This window comes from Podarcis cretensis (assembly GCF_951804945.1).
Source record: "Podarcis cretensis genome assembly, chromosome: 13".
Taxonomy (NCBI): Eukaryota; Metazoa; Chordata; class Lepidosauria; order Squamata; family Lacertidae; genus Podarcis; species Podarcis cretensis.
In genome coordinates, this window is record NC_137182.1 from 38,762,595 (window position 1) to 38,780,445 (window position 17,851).

Sequence of the window (17,851 nt, forward strand, 5' to 3'; positions counted from 1 at the left end):
AGAAATTTGATTCAATTCACCTTTAAAGATGAACTTCACATTTTCTGAAACAGTATGTGAGCTGAAACACAGCTGTCCTTCGGACTTGCCTACATTTTGCATTGCAGTTCTCCAGTAAGGTAATGTGTACAAACATGTATATACAATGGTAACATTTGCCTATAAATGCATATATTAATGAACTAACATACAAAAATGCATCATAGTAGGGGAAACTGTTTTCCAAAATGTGTATATTAGGCAAAACTGCATATAAAAATGTGTATCAAAGGAGAAATTCCCACAAAAATGGTGACAGATTTTCACTAGGTCTTTTCATCCCCTCCTAAATCAGCTGATATAACCCTAACATGATTGGAAAAGTGGGAAACTAAGAGAAACCAAAACTGATATATTTGCCACCCATCCCTAGTCTCAGGTTAAATAGCAATGCCGCCTTAGTCTTGTGAAATTCAAGAGAGGGAGCCATGTTATCAAGTTGCAACAAACACAACCAAAAGCCTTGTGACACCTTAAAAGCTAACAGATTAATTGCGGCATCAACTTCTCTGGACAAAAACCCACTTAACACGGCGACCCCCTCTGGACTTTGCCATTAGAGAAGGCACTGCATTTAGCCATCAAAAGTGGAATGCCTCATTCTGCGCATCTGACAAAGCAGGCTTGAGTCTATGAAAGCTTCCTGTACAATAAATGAACATGTCTTCAAAATGCTACAAGACTCTCGTTTTGTTTCTAGCTGTAGAAACGTTTTCCCCTCCCCTCTCCATCCTGATGGTTTTCCCAGTATTCTCTTCTACCTCTATTTGCCTCTTTTCCATTAATTCTTTCCCCCATTGCTTTGTCATACACATTCCTCTGTCAAATTCCAGATAATCTCTACCAATCTCCCATCTTCTTTTCTCACTTTCCCCAGACGCTTTTGTCTGCTTAATGGCTTCTAAGCTTTAGACACCTAGAAGCCTCTTTCCATTATCCCCATTTGCAAGAAAACCATCGCTCCCCCTTTCTTCCTCCCCACACCCATTGCTGGCACTCTGTATTTTGTCCCCAACCTGGGATGCATTTGATTTTTGCTGTTTCTTTGCTTCCCATTTCCATGTCGAAAGGCCCAGTTGCCCCAGGAATATCAAGGAGGGACTGAATTTGCTCAGAGAGCTCTTGTGTGAAGCCAATTTTGTGATGCTCAAAACAGACCAAAGATGTTTTTCTCCATCTACAGCCTTCTTGAAGCAGACTCTTGTAATAGAACAAGCAGGCTGCCTCTGCCCTTCATACTTCTAAATGTGTCCCCACCTATTTTAGTATCACTGATCTCTCCGTGCACCTCTCTGTCAACAATCCTGTCTGCCAACTGCTGAATCCATCTGTACCCAGAATTACCTGTTCATTGTGTCTTCTATTTATGAGTCCATTCCTGGCCGCTTTCCACCCCGCCCTGCTTGCCCCTTTCCATTTTTCTCATCTGACTCCTTTCTGACTTTGGTTGCGGTAGTGTCACAAGCATCTCTTCACTATGGGCCACAATGTAGTATCAGAAGAGCTACACTATTCCCTTTTTTCCATCACATCCTATGCACTTCTGAGCCCCCTCCCCACCAGAAATAAAAAATAAAAAAATTACCAGGAATTTTACTTGGTATAGGGAGCAGAGGCTATGTTTAATCTGCTGCTCAACTCATGCAGAGTACTGCATATCCACTGCAGTCACCCCGATCCTCTGTATTTCTCCCCTTATATTACCATAACAGGCAAACAGGAAGCAATGTGATTGTTGCTAAAATGCTGTTTGTAATAGCATATTAAAATGGAAAACATAGGGCTTGTCCATGCTTTTACTGATCATGAAGAAAGGCTTTCTGCAGCTTGACAATAAACAAACAAACAAGCACATTAGTTGAAGAGGGTGTGTGTAAGCATAGGAAATGTGCAAAGATGGGTCAAAAAAGGACAAAAAACAAAATCAACGCTGCCTGGGTGCTGGTACAAACACACCCTCAAGGTGTTTCATCTTGCATGGCCTTCGAGTTCCACATCCCACTGTTCCTTTCTCACTCTGCTTCTCCCTTCGCTCTATGTCTTATTTCCCAAACTGCCTGTCTCACCCGCCTGTCCTTAGATAAATCTCTAAAAAGTTCGTTTTCTTTTCCTTGGCTTGGGCACTGATCTCTTGGCTGGATTCTAGAGCAGTGTTTCCCAACCTTGGGTCTCCAGCTGCTTTTGGACTACAACTCCCATCATCCCTAGCTAGCAGTACCAGTGGTCAGGGATGGTGGGAAACAGCTAGAGACCAAAGGTTGGGAAACACTGTTCTAGAGGACAAACTCAATAATCATACATGTTGTTTCTTGCTCACATCTATTTAGTCTTCTTGTCCATCTCCAAATACTACTGCCTGCCTGCTTTCCTATCGTGTCACGGAACTGTTTGAGAAGGAGGAGGCTACAAGGCCCTTAGTCTAACCCCTGCCACCAGCTGGGACAGACCACCCGCCCACCCACCCACATCTTCCAATATCAGTGTCCATCTGACATTACAGGGGTGGAATTCCCTTCAAACTCTAAACATCATGAACGATTACACCCTTTGGAGTTGAAACTGACCCCCAAAGCCATTATTAAATGAAAAGCAGGTTCAGGAGAGGAGAAAATAAGAGTGGCAGGACGATGGACAGGAGGAAAGGGTGTACATAATCCCCTCTCTATCTGCCATTTTTCTGCTTCAAGTCACGCACGAAAACACAAATTTTTTGTCTGCGGGAATCCAAAAGCATGTTGGAAACACAGAATCATAGAGCTGGATCAGCCCCTGCTGATACGGTGTTTCCTCTAGCGGCTTCTAAATCCCCCTCTCCCAAGCTGCTCTTCCTAAAAAAAATGTGTGACATGAAGGTCAACCCTGAGCATGAGCAAAACTTGTTCACTCAGGTTGTGGCAGTTCCTGATGCCCAGAGAAAAATTTAGAACTTCCAGATATCAACCCTTCCTGACTATCCTCTTCCCCAATCCAGCCTGTTTTTCTAACCTACCTCATAGGGCTATTGTGAGGCTAAAATGGGGAAGCAGAAACCATGTGCCTCACCCTTAGCTCCAAAGAGGATGGGGATAAAAATGGAAGCTCATAAATAAATCTGTTGGCTCATTTATTCATCCTCAAATAAACATGGTATTTACCTACCCATCCATCACTATATGCATCTTTCCATTTCTTGTCCATACCACTCTGCTCGTCTGTCTCATCCATCACACATAACAGGGTGCTTCTCCATATCCAGAAATCATAATGCTTGGGAAGGTGAACTCTGCTCTAATTGATGCCAGCCAAATTTCCGTTTTATTTCTCAGCCAACTGAGCACAACAATACACTACTCCAAAAGTAGCACCAGCAAATTTAAGAATCTCCCTCCTCCCGTCCTTGCTCAGTTTTCACATTTGGGAGGAGAGCAGGGAAGGGGTCGGGGCAAGATCCGCAGAAGCACTCTTCACACTCCAATTTCCCTTTACCTCCCTCTACAGTTCCAGAAACCACAGCATCACTACCCACCTTTGAGATTTGGCACTGTTCCCAACGGGAGCACCGAGAAAAACATTCGGAACAACTATGGGGAGATGCACGAATATATGGGGAAGTACAACCAGCGCAGCGTGGAGGATGCACTCCAGAACCTGCAAACAGGGTAGGTGGGGGGAAATGGAAGAAGCAGTGGTGGCAGCAGGACAAGACCCTTAGTTCTCAGCATATATTTTCATCCTAAGCCTTTCTGCTCCCTGGGGCACATGGCCTGCAGCAGGCCCCTACAGTGGGACCACATGTGCCCTATGTTTCTCTCCACATAACCCGTTTTTTACACAACAGATGTGCAAATGCTTCTCATTTATGTCGCACACTCTCGTCGTCATTCCATGAGGCCACACTCCTATTGTAGAGAAGCCACCATTTGCCCACACTTGGGGTAAATATTCAGTGAAGTAAATGCAGTTTTCCCCCTCTGCAACATCCTCTCCCTCCAGCGGTAGTACATTAATTGCTGTGGCAATTGCTATGTGGAATGTGACTGTGTGAGTGACACAGGCTGCTGCTGGATGTTGCTTGTGACATGGCCAGCTTTAATGCCCATGCTGTTTTGTGATCCTTTAACAAGTTTATAATTATAATTAGTCAATTTTCATTAGGCTGTCATCTGATTAAAGAAATCTTAGCCAATTTAATAATAATATGAGTTTGGGTCAATTAATCAGTGAATTAATTAAATCTGCAGAAATGTGCATATGAGCAAAAATTACTCTCTTTTTTTTTAAGCATACTTTGTTTTTAGATGATGCACTGCAGACATTAGAAAAGGCATCCCCACTTCTCTCTCATATAGGAGTGAAGGCCTGTGCAAAAGCTGTGCTTGCCATGTGCTGTTAATGCAAGTAATTGCATTAAAAATATTTTTTTTAAAAGAAACTGTTGCCTTGCTCATTGGGGACTCCTTTTTAGTTGAATGAATCTAACCAATTAATTAAGGCTGCAAGCCTATGCCCGCTTACCTGGAAGTAAGCTTCGCGTAAGATCTGATTATAGAAACTGCAGTCCTAAAAAAAACAAAAAACACCTTTAAAGGCTGTGCACTCCTTCTGTGTATAACTCTGGTGAGCAAGTGCTTGTCTAGCCTTGGTAGCTGCACACACCAGCAAGAGTGCCTCCCCACTGTTCCCCACAACAACACTTCTGTGAACTTCTATGAACTCCTGCTGGCTCATTTCATAAATAAACCAAATAAGACAAGTCCACAGTGAGGCATTCAAGTGCAGGATTGAGCTGCGCCATCATGCTGTTAACTAGACTTCGATGTGGGGTTTTTGTATGTGGATTTTGGATTTGTGAGCATTTGTGACTTAAACGCTAATTTTTTGCTGCTGTAGGAGTGCATTGTAGCTCTGCCGGTTTGAGCGCCCTTTCAGGGTGGTTCCCACTGCTGTTGGAACTGCTGCCAATCCTACTAACAATTTTTTAAAAGCCAACTGGCAAGGTTATGGGTGCGTGATTCACCATTTAAACACCCACATACCCTGCTAATTAACCCAAATTAACAACCACCTCCCAATTCTACAGTCACAATCATTTATATATGGATTAGAATTCCTACTCTGTACATATATGTACTTAAGACAGGCACCTCCAACTTTGGGCCACCAAAATTTATGTGACTTCAGTTCCCTTCACTCCTGACCAATTTGTCAAGCTGGCTGCAGGTGTTGGGGTTGTACTGTAGTGATGGGCTGGATGGGGGCTAATAAACTGAGTCTGAGTCCTGGCAAGATTGAGGTTTGTAGGCTTGAAGGAGCAGGTGCAAAGTCTGAGGATTTTCCCAGATCCAACTCTACCACTGGATGTGTCCTCAGTGGCTAGGAAGCTTGGCTGAGAAGACAGATACAGTTGTTCCTGGATCAGGATAGCTGTTATCCATGCATTGCTAACCTCACAGTTGGATCACTGCAACGCACTGTTTGTAGAACTACCTTGGCAGTTGATCTGGAGGCTGCGGCTAATGCAGAATGCAGGGGTCGGCTTGCAAACTAGCACCAGCAGATAGCAACTTGATTTCTGGATTTGCACTGGCAAATCCCTCCCTGCATGTTGCCTGTATTGACGTGGTGACCTGTGGATGTGGGTCTCTGATGTGGAGGAGGTCTGTTCCTCCGGAGGTGCAGGCTTGGAAAGTACAGATTCCTGCCTTGGGTTCCAGAATGCCTGATTTGCTGGGCTCAGGCTGTGACTCAGGCTTGCATAGGATACCAGGGCCTGTGATCTTCCTTGTAGCTGCTGGACTGATAGTGGCCCGCCTTGTCTAAATTGGAGCTGCTCTGGCCAGGAGTTCTGGCACTGGGCCATTTCAACGGTGCTGAAGATTCTAAAAGAATGACTTTGCCACTATCGCAGAATTCAACTATTCGGTTCTTGTTGCTTTCCCCTATGCTGTCCCTGTCTGGTGCTTTGTGTGTTTACTGCTTGTTAAGTTCTTCCTTCTCTTTTTAATCAGTGGCCTGCATCTACTCTTCAGGGTTTGTTTGTTCTTGTTGTTTAAAGTTCAGAGTTTTTTTGTTTTTAAATACCACCATGTACATTCATGGCCACCAAAACTTTGCCAGTATGTGTGAATGGTTGAATGGGGATGGGCACAAGGGGACAGGACGGAGACACCTAATAATCCGATCCTATGTGAATTTAAAGTTATGGGCCCTGTGTAGGGTCAGTCTGTTTTTAGGACTGTGAAACAGAGGGCATTAGAAAGCAAAAGACTGAGAAGAAAGCTTGGAATCAAGATATCTAGATAGAAGTGGCTGAAGAGGTGAGCCTGTCTATAATAAAAAATAAATAAAGGGGGGAGGAAGCGAAGATAAAATAGAGTGGGACAGTGGCTGACGTGCAGTTCTAACAGTAAAGGGCACCTTTTCCTTATGGGCCTATTAAAAGTATCTCCTATGCTATATAACTATGGATGAAAACTTTAACAGCTTTAATGGGAAGATTAATCAGACTCATAATAAAATCCCTGCACCCCAGTAAATTGGTCAGGCTAAGCATACGGAAAGGCTCAGTCATGTTTAAAGGCACGCTGCCGGGCAATCATCTAGTTTCTAGCTCCTACCTGTGACATATTTGATGACAACGAAGAATAAATGTAAAGGTGTTCTATCTTTCTAGTTTATTACCCAAAGGTGGCCGCCTTTTGGCTCTCAGGAGTCGTATACTTTCATGTAATGCTAAGAACCAGTTTTTATTTAATTGATTTTTATACTGCTCTCCCTCACATTCAACTGAAGGCTACAGTGCTCTGTTGAATTAATTCTTAAAATATTTTAAAAAGCCTGACCCTTCCACAATATTGATGGGCCTTCAATGTGTTTATTTTTTGATGCCGTTTTGACTCTGGTGTGTTACTATAACAGGAAATATTCACATATGGGATAAGAAACAAGTGAGCCTCTCTGTCTAACAATGAATATTACTATTTGTTTAATAGGGATGCGGGTGGCACTGTGGTCTAAACCACTAAGCCTCTTGGGCTTGCCGATCGGAAGGTTGGCGGTTCGAATCTGTGTGACAGAGTGAGCTCCAGTTGCTTTGTCCCAGCTCCTGCCAACCTAGCAGTTCGAAAGCATACCAGTGCAAGTAGATAAATAGGTACTGCTGTGGCAGGAAGGTAAACAGCGTTTCCGTGTGCTCTGGTGTGCTCTCCCATCATGGTGTCCCGTTGCACCAGAAGCGGTTTAGTCATGCTGACCACATGACCCGGAAAGCTGTCTGTGGACAAATACCAGCTCCTTCGGTCTAAAAGCGAGATGAGCACCACAACCCCATAGTCACCTTTGACTGGACTTAACCGTCCAGGGGTCCTTTACCTTTACCTTACTATTTGTTTGTTAAATGGTAAGCTGTCTCACACTTAAAGAAAGCTGTCCCCTTCCCTCAAAAATATGCTTTCCCTTTAATTGCAATATGAATGTCTGTAGTTCTAATCAATAGGTCTGTGCAAAGGTGGACAAATAATAAATGGAGGCATTTTTAATGCGCTAAATGCTGCATCCATCTGTCCTTCTCTGCCTGCCTTTCTTATCTGACTGCAGGAAGCTGGATGCCTTCATCTACGATGCAGCCGTCCTCAACTACATGGCCCGAAAGGAAGAAGGCTGTAAACTTGTCACCATAGGGAGTGGGAAAGTCTTTGCCACCACAGGCTACGGCATTGCGCTGCAGAAAGGTTCCAAGTGGAAGCGGCCCATTGACCTGGCCCTGCTCCAGTTTCTGAGTGATGGTAAGGCTTAGCTACATGCCAGGTTCTAGGGAGAGCACTGGGAAGTTGAGAGTTGCCCAGGTTTTTTGGATGAGAACAAACTTAAGTGTGAGTAACTGGGAGGTGGGGGGGGGAATATTTTCTCCAACATCTGTGTGAGTGGTATTGTTCTCTCTCTGTCTCTGTCTCTGTCTCTGCCCCACCTGCTCTTCCACTAGGCAATGATTGCTGGGTGTGTATGCGTAAGATACTTTGGAGCAGGGGTGTCTGAAATAAAGGATATTTATTACTTGCTGTGGACACTCCTGAATAATTTGCACTGGAAAGAAATCTATGTATAATCCTACTTCCTGCTGCGGGGCAAGACCACCCCATTCTATCCATACACTATGAAAAAGCATGAAGTTGAAATATGGGGCAACTGGTGCTCCTTCTTCAGATACTCAGCCCCCACCCCACCTCCGCACCCATTTCTAGTAAGCTCAGAGCCCAGAAAAGTACCAAACTGCCAATCCCACTCCTTATGGATGGGTCATGTTCTTCATAGTGATTGGTGAACAGGACTTTCCCTCACATGTTTGCTGGGGCAGAAGGCTTAGTCAGGTAAAGGAATGCTGGTCTGCCAAGATGAAACATTCATTACCCTTTGCTATAAAATGGGTTATCTGGATTCTGAAGGTCAGTTAAAACAGATTAGTTTCCTTTAACACACTTTTACTATGTATTTGGTTGAATTTACTGTGTGCTCCTTGAATTTTGAGAAGTCATGGGGCAGTGCTATATGGGATAGTTTCCTTTGAATGAAAGAGTTTTGTATGGTAAACCGCCCTGTGATCCTCAGATGAAGGAGGTATATGGTGTCATTGTAATAAAAAATGTTAGCATAATGGAAGCAAATAGGCACCCCTACAGCACAGAACAAATCCACTAATCCCATATCAGATGTTCAGAGAGAGAGACACCCTGCATTCCAAGCTGTTTCACCTTCAGCTAACTCACAGCTCCTTATCTGTCTGTCCCATTAAAAAAATGAAAATGCTTTCTTGCTGTCTCCCTTCCTCCCACACCCCAATTCTGATGGGTGTTGCATTTACAAGCTAGAATGAGATTTGATATCATTAAGGGCAATTAAAGCCCATTTGTCAAGTCCCTGATCAACAGTTGATTTGTCAGGCAAAACCAATGTGACAGGCCCATTCATGTTAATCAAGTGAGCAAAACTCATATTACCAGCAGGAGTGTGGATTTCTCCAATTCTTTTAGTGTATGTTCATCCATGGAGATGGGGAGGGATTTCTAACTCAAATGTAGAAGTTTGCTGAGAGGACTTATGGGCCCTGGAACTGACATGGCTCCCTCATAAACACTAATGCCCCCACACCAGCCTGCACACCCTCCCCCATTCCAATGCTCCAGATAGCTGTCACAATGCACTTCCCTGACTATCTCCTAGCAGACCTGCAGACTGATCAAAGTGAACATGCAACCAGATCATGGTATTTTATTTTGGATTAATTAATCCAGGCTGAAAGGGAGTAGGAATCCCAAGAGAGGTGTGGAGCCCACTCAGTTCACGCAAGGAGGTCTGGAAGCCAGGACTCCTGAGTCTCCTGGGAGAGCAAGCAATTCCTAGTGGGCTAGACTCAGAGCAAAGGCGATGGGAGACAGACATCCTGCTTTCTATTTCTAGCTCCAGGGATAATGAACAGACACAGCTCTGGTGTGTTTGATCTGAGCAGAGGAACCTGGATTCCGTCTCTGCTGCTGCTAATGGGCTCAGTCTGAGGCTCTAATTGCTGTTAGCCAACAATCTTGCTTCTCCTAATAGGCCTGACTGACTCTGGGGATATCCTAGAGAACAGCACACAGGGCTTTCCCCGCCCCACCAGGACATATAAGCAGATGTTGGGGACAGGGCTGTGTTTTAACTGGGCCACCCAGTGTCCATGACACTTAAATCATTTTGCCTTCCCTGCATCTATTAGGCTGAATGAAAAAGCTACATGGTTTACTCTCCAGCTCTCTCTGCTGCGATTAACAACATTCAGAAGTGAAGCATTCCAGACAGAGAGGCGTTCTTTGCTTCACTTGTGAAAAATGCCCTGTGAGGATCATGATGTGTAAGAATTGTGTGTGGGAGAGAGGCCGACAGATGGTTGCTTTGTAGAGTTTGGATGCGTTACAATGAATGTCCAAAATGTGGTGAATGTCAACTATTCACATGTAAATACTGACAACTTCAGATGAATTTTATGAATGCCACAAACAGACAGACATACTCCCATTTTGGGGACAGATTTATTGCATAATGATAATCACTATTTGACTGTTGGCATTCGCCAGGGTATCTCCACCTTAATTAAGCATTCATAACATTCACCTCGGATTGCCAACATTCACAAGTGACAAAATTCCAGATATACATATTAGAACTTCTATTTGCTTGCAATTACTCTATATTCCAAGCATCTGTGCACAAGAATAAAGCATGCAAACTAAAAAAATGCATGTATAATAATCAATGTTTAAAACTTACTTTAATTGCAGAATTTTCACTTTAGATTCACAGAATATTCATAATTTTGTTGGTATATAATTCCACCAGTATGAGGGTATATAATATATACAGCGGAGATTTCATCTGTTTGGAATCCTTCAGTGTATTGATGTATAACTTCATATGTTGAATATGTACATGCTGAAGGGTGCTGGGTATTTATTATTTATTTATAGTTATTTTTAAAAAATATTTAAATAATATCCTCTCATAATACATCAGGGCAGTGTACCACAACAATTAGACATTTAAAAGCAATGCAAAGTAATTATCAATGTGACTGGCTGCTCAAGAGACCTTTTAAACAACTGCTAAGGCCTGTCAGCATAAAAAAGTCTTAAAGAGACACCTGAAAGTCAAAGTTGCCTGCCAAATCTCTATTGGAAGAGCATATCATGATCTTGCATGGATGTATGCATTTAAAAGAGCCTGTTGCTTGGGTATGAAGGAACACACATGCACACCATTGTAAGCTTCCAATTGCTTATTAGGGGAGAGGGAGGCAAGGAACAGTTGCCCAGCAACCCACCCATCTGTCATATCATACAACTGAAACCTGTACTACTTTTATACCACACACACACAATTTTAGTCTGCAGCATTAATCAGTCCTGAAAGACTACCACTGCATAGCTCCATCCTTGCAATCACTCAAGTAGATCAAGATTCATAGGATCAAAGAATTGTAGAGTTGGAAGGGACCCAAACACCATCAAGTCCAACCCCCTGAAATGCAGGAATCTCAGCTACATCATATATGGCAGACAGCCAACCAACTTCTGCTTAAAAACCTCCACGGAAGGAGAGTCCACCACCTCTTGGAGTTTGTTCCACTGTTAACAGCTCTTACTGTCAGAAAATTATTCTTAAAGTTTCATCTGAATCTCCTTTCTTGCAACTTGAATCCATTGGTTCAGGTCCTAGTTTCCAGAGCAATAGAAAACAAGCTTGTTCCATGTGACAGCCCTTTAGATATTTGAAGATGGCTATTGTATCTCCTCTCAGTATCTTTTCCTGGCTAAATATACCCAACTCCCTCAAACATTCCTCATAAGGCTTGGTTTCCAGACCCTTGATCATCTTGGTCGCCCTGCTCTGCAATAGTATTAACCTTTTTTTGCTGCTTCATCACACTGGGAACTCATGTTAAACTTGTGGTCTACTAAGACCCCTAGATCATTTTCACATCTACTACTGGCAAGCCAAGTGTCCCCCATCTTATATTTGTGCATATTGGTTCTTCCTGCCTAAGTGCAGAACCTGACATTTGTCCCTAGTGAAGTTCATTTTGTTAGTTTTGGCCCAGCTCTCCAATCTGTTAAGGTCATCTTAAATCCCAATTCTGTCTTCAGTGGCATCTGCAAATTTGATAAATATCCCCTCAATGTCTTCATCCAAGTTATTTATAAAGATGTTGAACAACAATGGGCCCGGGGCAGAACCCTACAGCACCCCACTTGTCCCCCCTTTTTTTGCAGGATTACTAGGAACCATTAGTGAGCATTCTTTGAGTATGGAAATGAGCTACAAACCCACCTAACAGTTATCTCACCCAGTCTAAATTTTACCGGCTTCTCTGCAAGAATATCATGGGGGAATTTGTCAAAAGCTTTACTGAAATCAGGATACACTATATCCACAGCAGTTCCTGATCCACCAAGCTTGTGACTCTATCAAAGAAAGAAAGAAAGAAAGAAATGAGATTCGTCTGGTATGGCTTGTTTTTGAGAAACCCATATTAGGTCTTAGTAATCACAGTCACCTTTTCTAAGTGCTCACAGACAGAGTGTTTAATTATCTGTTCTAGGACACTGGTAACAATGTCAAGCTCACCAGTCAGTAGTTACCCAGATCGTCTTTACTCCCCCTTTTGAAGACAGGGACATCATTTTGCCTGCCTCCAGTCTCCAGGGACATCACTTGTTCTCCAGAATTCTCAAAATTATAGACAGAGGCTCTGAGATTACATCTGCAAGCTCCTTTAATACTCTTGGGTGCAGCTCATCAGGCCCTGGAGATTTGAACTCATTGATGTAGCTAGGTGTTCCTTTACCACCTCTTTTCCATCTTGGGCTTTAGCTCCTTCCTTGCATCATTTATTCTGTTATCACCAGGTTGGGCACTGCTTTCCTTTGAGGTAAAGACAAAAGGCAAAGTAGGTGTTGAGCAGTTCTGCCTTCTCTCTGTCACCCAACAGCATTTCTCCATTTCTTCACACAAGAGACCTACTACTTGCTTGGTCTTCCTCTTGCTTCAAACATAGCCGAAGAAACCTTTTTATTAATTTTAATCTCTCTTGCAAGCCTGAGTTCATTCTGAGCTTTGCCCACCTAACCTCCCTGCAACTGTTGGCTACTCATATATGTTCTTCCTTTGTGATTTCTCCTTTCTTCAATTTCTTATTCATGCCCTTCTTAAATCTCAGTTCACCTGTAAGCTCCTTATGCAGCCACACTGGTTTTTTAGGTGTCTCCTACTTTGCTTTCTTGTTGGAATTTTCTGCCTTTCTGCCTTCACCTTTAAGAAACTCCCATTCCTCTTGGACTCCCTTCTCTTTGAGTATTTCTGATCATGGGGAAGTTCCTTAAGCTTTTTGAAATCAGTCGTCTTAAAGTCCGGAGTGCATGTTCAACTACCCTCAGCTTTCCCTTGCTTGTATACAATGAAACCCAATATTACATTATCACTTTCTCCCAAGGTTCCCTGTACTTTCACTTTGTTGACCAGCTTCTCCCTGTTGGTGAGGACCAGGTCCAATAAAGATGACTCCTCTGTTGCTTCTTCCACTTCTGGGAAATGACATTGTCAGTGAGGCAATTGAGGAAGTTGTTGGAGCTTTCATTCTTGGCAGAATTTGTTGAAACTCAAACTCTGCCAAGAATGAAAGGTCCAATAATTTCTTCAATTGCCTCACTGACAATGTATCTGAGTAACTGAACTCTTCTATGACTACTATATCTCTTCTTTATGAATGTTTGGGAATCTGCTGTAGAAAGGCATCATCTGAGTCCTCCATTTGGCTTGGAGGTCTATAGCAGACACCCACAATAAGGTCACTCTTGTTTCCCTCTCCTACAATTTTTATCCATATACTCTCAATCTGTCTTCCATGCTCCAAGTTATGGATCTCTTCACAAATGTACACGTCCTTTACATATAATCCTACTCCTCCCCTCTGTTTGATCTATTCCTTTTGAACAGGTTGCACCTCTCAAGTTCCAGTCATGAGTCTCATCCACCAGGCTCAAGTAATGCTTACTTAGGTCATATTTGTACTGAGAGCTCAAATTCTTTTTGCTTGTTTCCCATACTCTGTGCATTTGTGTAGAAACAACTGAAACCATGAGTCATTCGTCCACACACTGCTGCCTCTGTCCTCCTCCGTGGAGAATCGCCTGCCACCACCACACATCTCATCCTTCTCTGGGGAGCAGAAGGAATCGTTCCATACACTGTACTTTCCACTGCTACCTTGATGTATTTTAAGGCCTGCAGCTGCTGTTCTTGCTACGCTGGCTGAGAACTGGTGTCCAAAGTGAGGGCATGGAGTCAGTTTTGCAGCTCCAGAGACACAGCATGGCTCCTAACACGGCTCCTGCTTTTTGTGTCATGTTCCTCCAGGAGTTCGTCTCCTGCACTGCACAATCTTCTACCTCCCTAGGGACATCCCACCTGCCTCTCTGTTCCAGGACAGTCCACTCTCTAGCAAGAATTTCCTCATCTGCTCAGTAGCTCAAAGTGTGGATAGGTGGGCCTCAAGTTGCTGTACCTTCTCTTCTAGCTTGGATTTGCTGTAGGTGTAGTAGGTCACTGCTGCAGCTCCCTTGTCATCCATGTCTCTTGGTCCATGAGACAACACTCCAGGCTTCCCCCTCAAACTCCGCCACTAAACACCCTTGCAAATGCCCCAGTTTACAAGTCCTAGTCACAAGAGCTTGACCTGCTAGATTTCTTCCTGTAGTGCTTGTATTAAAAGTGCAGCAGCCCTGCCTTCCTTCACCAGCATGGAGGTGTAAAAATAGGCAGATACAAATAAGTCCGAGCTGGCAAATTGGCTTAATGTTGGCCAGTGCTTTTTTTCTGGAAAAATAGGAGCTGGTACTCACCATGAAATTGTTACAGTAAGTGTCACACTTTTAAACCAAAAGAGAGAGGTGCCAGTACTCACCATGAAGCTGTTACAGTAAAATGCTGAAGGTTGCCCACCTATACATGCCTGGAAAGACAGGACGAGAACAACCTCTCACAACTCTAAGCATGAAAGGATAATTAAATAGTGTCAATGGGTAAGTACTTTGTGATACCTGACCTTTAAGTATGTATCTAAGCTCAGAATGGTTCTGCTCCCTTGTCTCCTGTCTCCACAAGATCCCACACTCAGATTCTATACCGACACTAAATAAACACAGCTTATTTCATTTGAGACCTCAGAACAAAATCCCTTTTCCCTACCATTGAGCAAAAGGGCTCCTGCATTTTCTGGGACTGATGCCTAATGGACCATACCAAGGGAAGGTTGTGAAAAGGCACATTTCTTGTGTTCTATCTCTTCTTCCCATCCCCTCCTCTGTTTCAGATGAGATTGAACTGCTAGAGCGCCTGTGGCTATCAGGGATCTGCCACAATGACAAAATTGAGGTGATGAGTAGCAAGTTGGACATAGACAACATGGCGGGTGTCTTCTACATGCTCCTGGTGGCCATGGGACTAAGTCTGCTGGTCTTTGCCTGGGAACACCTAATCTACTGGAAACTGCGTCACTGTATGAGACATACAGGGCGGCTGGACTTCCTGCTCGCCTTCAGCAGGGTGAGGTTGCAAGATCAGCAAGGGACAGTTGGGTGTCCCACTAAGCTATTTTCACATCCATTACTGTCAATTTCTTTGTCCAGAGAGTAAGCTCTTCCCTCCTTCCACATCACTCTCCTTTCACCCAGGACTGTGAATAATCTATGATCACACCACACCTGTATGCAGAAATCAGCATCCTTAGAATCTCACCATTCTTTTTCCCCTCAGAAAGCAGCAACCATTTCCAGCCTTTATGGCTGTGAAGGTAAACATGGAAGTGTATGTGCAGACAATGACTTATACAGTCTCAAAAGCAAAAGGTGGGGTTTCTGCAAGTTTTCTAGTGGTCTAAAGATGGGGCTATAGAACCTGCATCTTTCTTTGCTATTCTGCTGTGACTAAATTATGCAAAAGAAGTCAGTACTGTATATGCAGGTTTTCATAGTACAAATCACAGACTTTGGGTTACCTTAACACGGAAAATAATGTATACACCCGTCTACATTTTCCCTTTCCCCTAGCTATTAATTTATGGTTGTGTACATACAGGTGGTGACCATTCTGTGTGGTGGTTCCATTCCCAGCCCCCATGTGCATCAGCGCAGCGTTCATCAGCATGCCCGGCCCTTTACGCCCCTGGTCTTCCCTCTTCTGGATCCAAAAGGACCCATGTGTCAGGAATCGCATGTCAATTGGATGAGCCTAAAGTGGTCACCACCTGTACATGCCTAGCCTGAATAGTAGGGGTCACTGTGGGACTGATATGAGGAAAACCAGTTCTGCCTGTCTGCAGCAGAAGCTGGATGCACAGAGCTAATTAGCTGGAACAATTTTTCAACTTTTAAAAAATTATGTTGACGGTCTTTTAAAATTAAGGTGAAAAATTAATGTTCAGGTGAATGAATCTATTTGCTGCACTTCAAAAAATTAAAGGGAGGTTGGCACTGTACCTGAGCAATCAAATAGAACAGTACCAGAGAGACTAGCATATTTGCATTTTATTTGCTGGTTACTACATCCATCAAACAAAATGTGATATCTACCGGTAGCTCACTTGCAGAAGAAAAAAAATGCAGGAAGTCCTATTTCAACATTATGTCCGACTCCATCGCCGTCTCTATATCCTTCTCATTTCTATGCTGGATTCTTAGTGACTAACTTCTAAAGATGGGTGTTGAGGTTTGAGCCATACTACTTTATTTTAAAGCCCTGCTTTCTGCCACCAGATTGGCTGTGGTTACTAGGTAAGAAAAGACAAGCATACTCATCATATCTTGTTATGTCTATACTACAAATTTAAACTGGTGTCAAGCCTTTTAAATGGTTATGGCTTACAGAGGGAAACCTGGGGCACGGTATTTCTATGATATGGCTGGGAAGACTAACAAAGACTTGCTGGCACACTACAGACCACATTCCACAAGGAGGAGGGGAAGCCTGGTAGTTAAGAGATTTCAAAATAGATTAAATTTGTAGTGTAGTGATGACGTTAACAGGCCATTCCCCTGGCTTTCAAAACAGATTCTCATAGCTAAAGCACAAATTGAGTTCTTTATAGTTCTCATTTGCATATGTTGATCACTTTAAATGCAGATTAAAAATTGCTGCCGCCTAGCACTGAGGCTAAGTTTGTTTTGCTTTTAATCACTCAGCCAGGTGGCAAAAATCCCACCCTACTCTCTGATTCCTCTACCTGGAGAGTTTCCATTGTCTCTTTTTTGATCTTCACTATGTCAGTTTCTCCACTTGTATTTATCTCCTCCTCCTCTCACTGTATCCTCCTCTCTGCTTCCCTCCATTCACTGCCACAGTGATCCATCTCTGAAATAAATGACCTACTATGAAGGACAGGCTCAGGGCTGGTGGGAGGGAAGTGCACTCTTTGTTAATAGCAGAAGGCTCTCCATGGTGGAGAGTGATCTGGAGTAGCATTTGGGGTGGAAGATTGTGTGCATGTGAAGGATAGGAGGGAAAGAATTCCAGTTCCCTGGTGTTTATCATTCCCTGGTACAGGAAGACGGTCTTATAACAAGAGGCCCTTCACAATTGAGGGATATGGGATACCATCAGGAATATGAACACTCCAGGGTTTTCCAAATTGTGGGCTGTGACCCCATGAATATCACTGAGACGGAGAAATGGGGTGAGGAATCTGTGAGACTAGTTACCTGTACTCAGGGGAGAAGAGCTGTGTAGCAGCAGCCAGGATGGGGCAGGGTGAATGGTGCGTGTAGAAAATCTATCATGGGGTGAAGTGACATGAGGAGCTGGTGAGCAGAGAAGAAGTGATGTTGTAGGTGGTGCTAGAGCTAATTACCCCCAGTGAGATTTCTAGGCTATGGGTTAGAAAGTAACTGCACTTTCATGGAACTGGAGAAACCGTTCTTTATGATATTCTATAAAGAACTGCAAAAAGAGCACCCCAAAAAAGGAGAGAGCATTATGCCTACAATACTTTATCACACAGAGGAAGTCCTGATGGGTTTCACAAGGAGCACGCAATACAAATGACTTTTACACTCTTCCTTGTGGATCTCTCCCTCTACCCCCTAGGGAAGGAGGGGTAGTATGCACTGAGCCTGCCCCCAGGCTAGTACTCGGGTTCATCATGGTCCCCAGCATATTTCCCATGCAGGTCTAACAGCAACAGTGTTCCTCCTGTAGTTTGGCGGTTGTGCTACAGTTCCAACAGCCCCCTTATTTATCCCTCTTTCTCCAATTC

At 43.5% G+C, this 17,851-nt stretch overlaps 2 protein-coding genes across 7 annotated transcripts in view; one reads left to right on the plus strand and one right to left on the minus strand.

Moving 5' to 3' along the window:
- The window catches only part of KDELR1 (KDEL endoplasmic reticulum protein retention receptor 1), a 128,922-nt gene that overhangs the window by 58,003 nt on the left and 53,068 nt on the right, over positions 1-17,851 (minus strand). The gene's annotated exons all lie outside the window — the stretch shown is intronic.
- GRIN2D (glutamate ionotropic receptor NMDA type subunit 2D) overlaps positions 1-17,851 on the plus strand; it is a 60,714-nt gene that overhangs the window by 38,063 nt on the left and 4,800 nt on the right. For all 3 annotated transcript variants that reach the window (XM_079951212.1, XM_079951211.1, XM_079951210.1), the window contains 3 exons: positions 3,517-3,677; positions 7,615-7,802; positions 14,915-15,147. In XM_079951212.1, the coding sequence (XP_079807338.1) occupies positions 3,517-3,677; positions 7,615-7,802; positions 14,915-15,147 (582 nt within the window). The remainder of the gene's footprint in view (positions 1-3,516; positions 3,678-7,614; positions 7,803-14,914; positions 15,148-17,851) is intronic.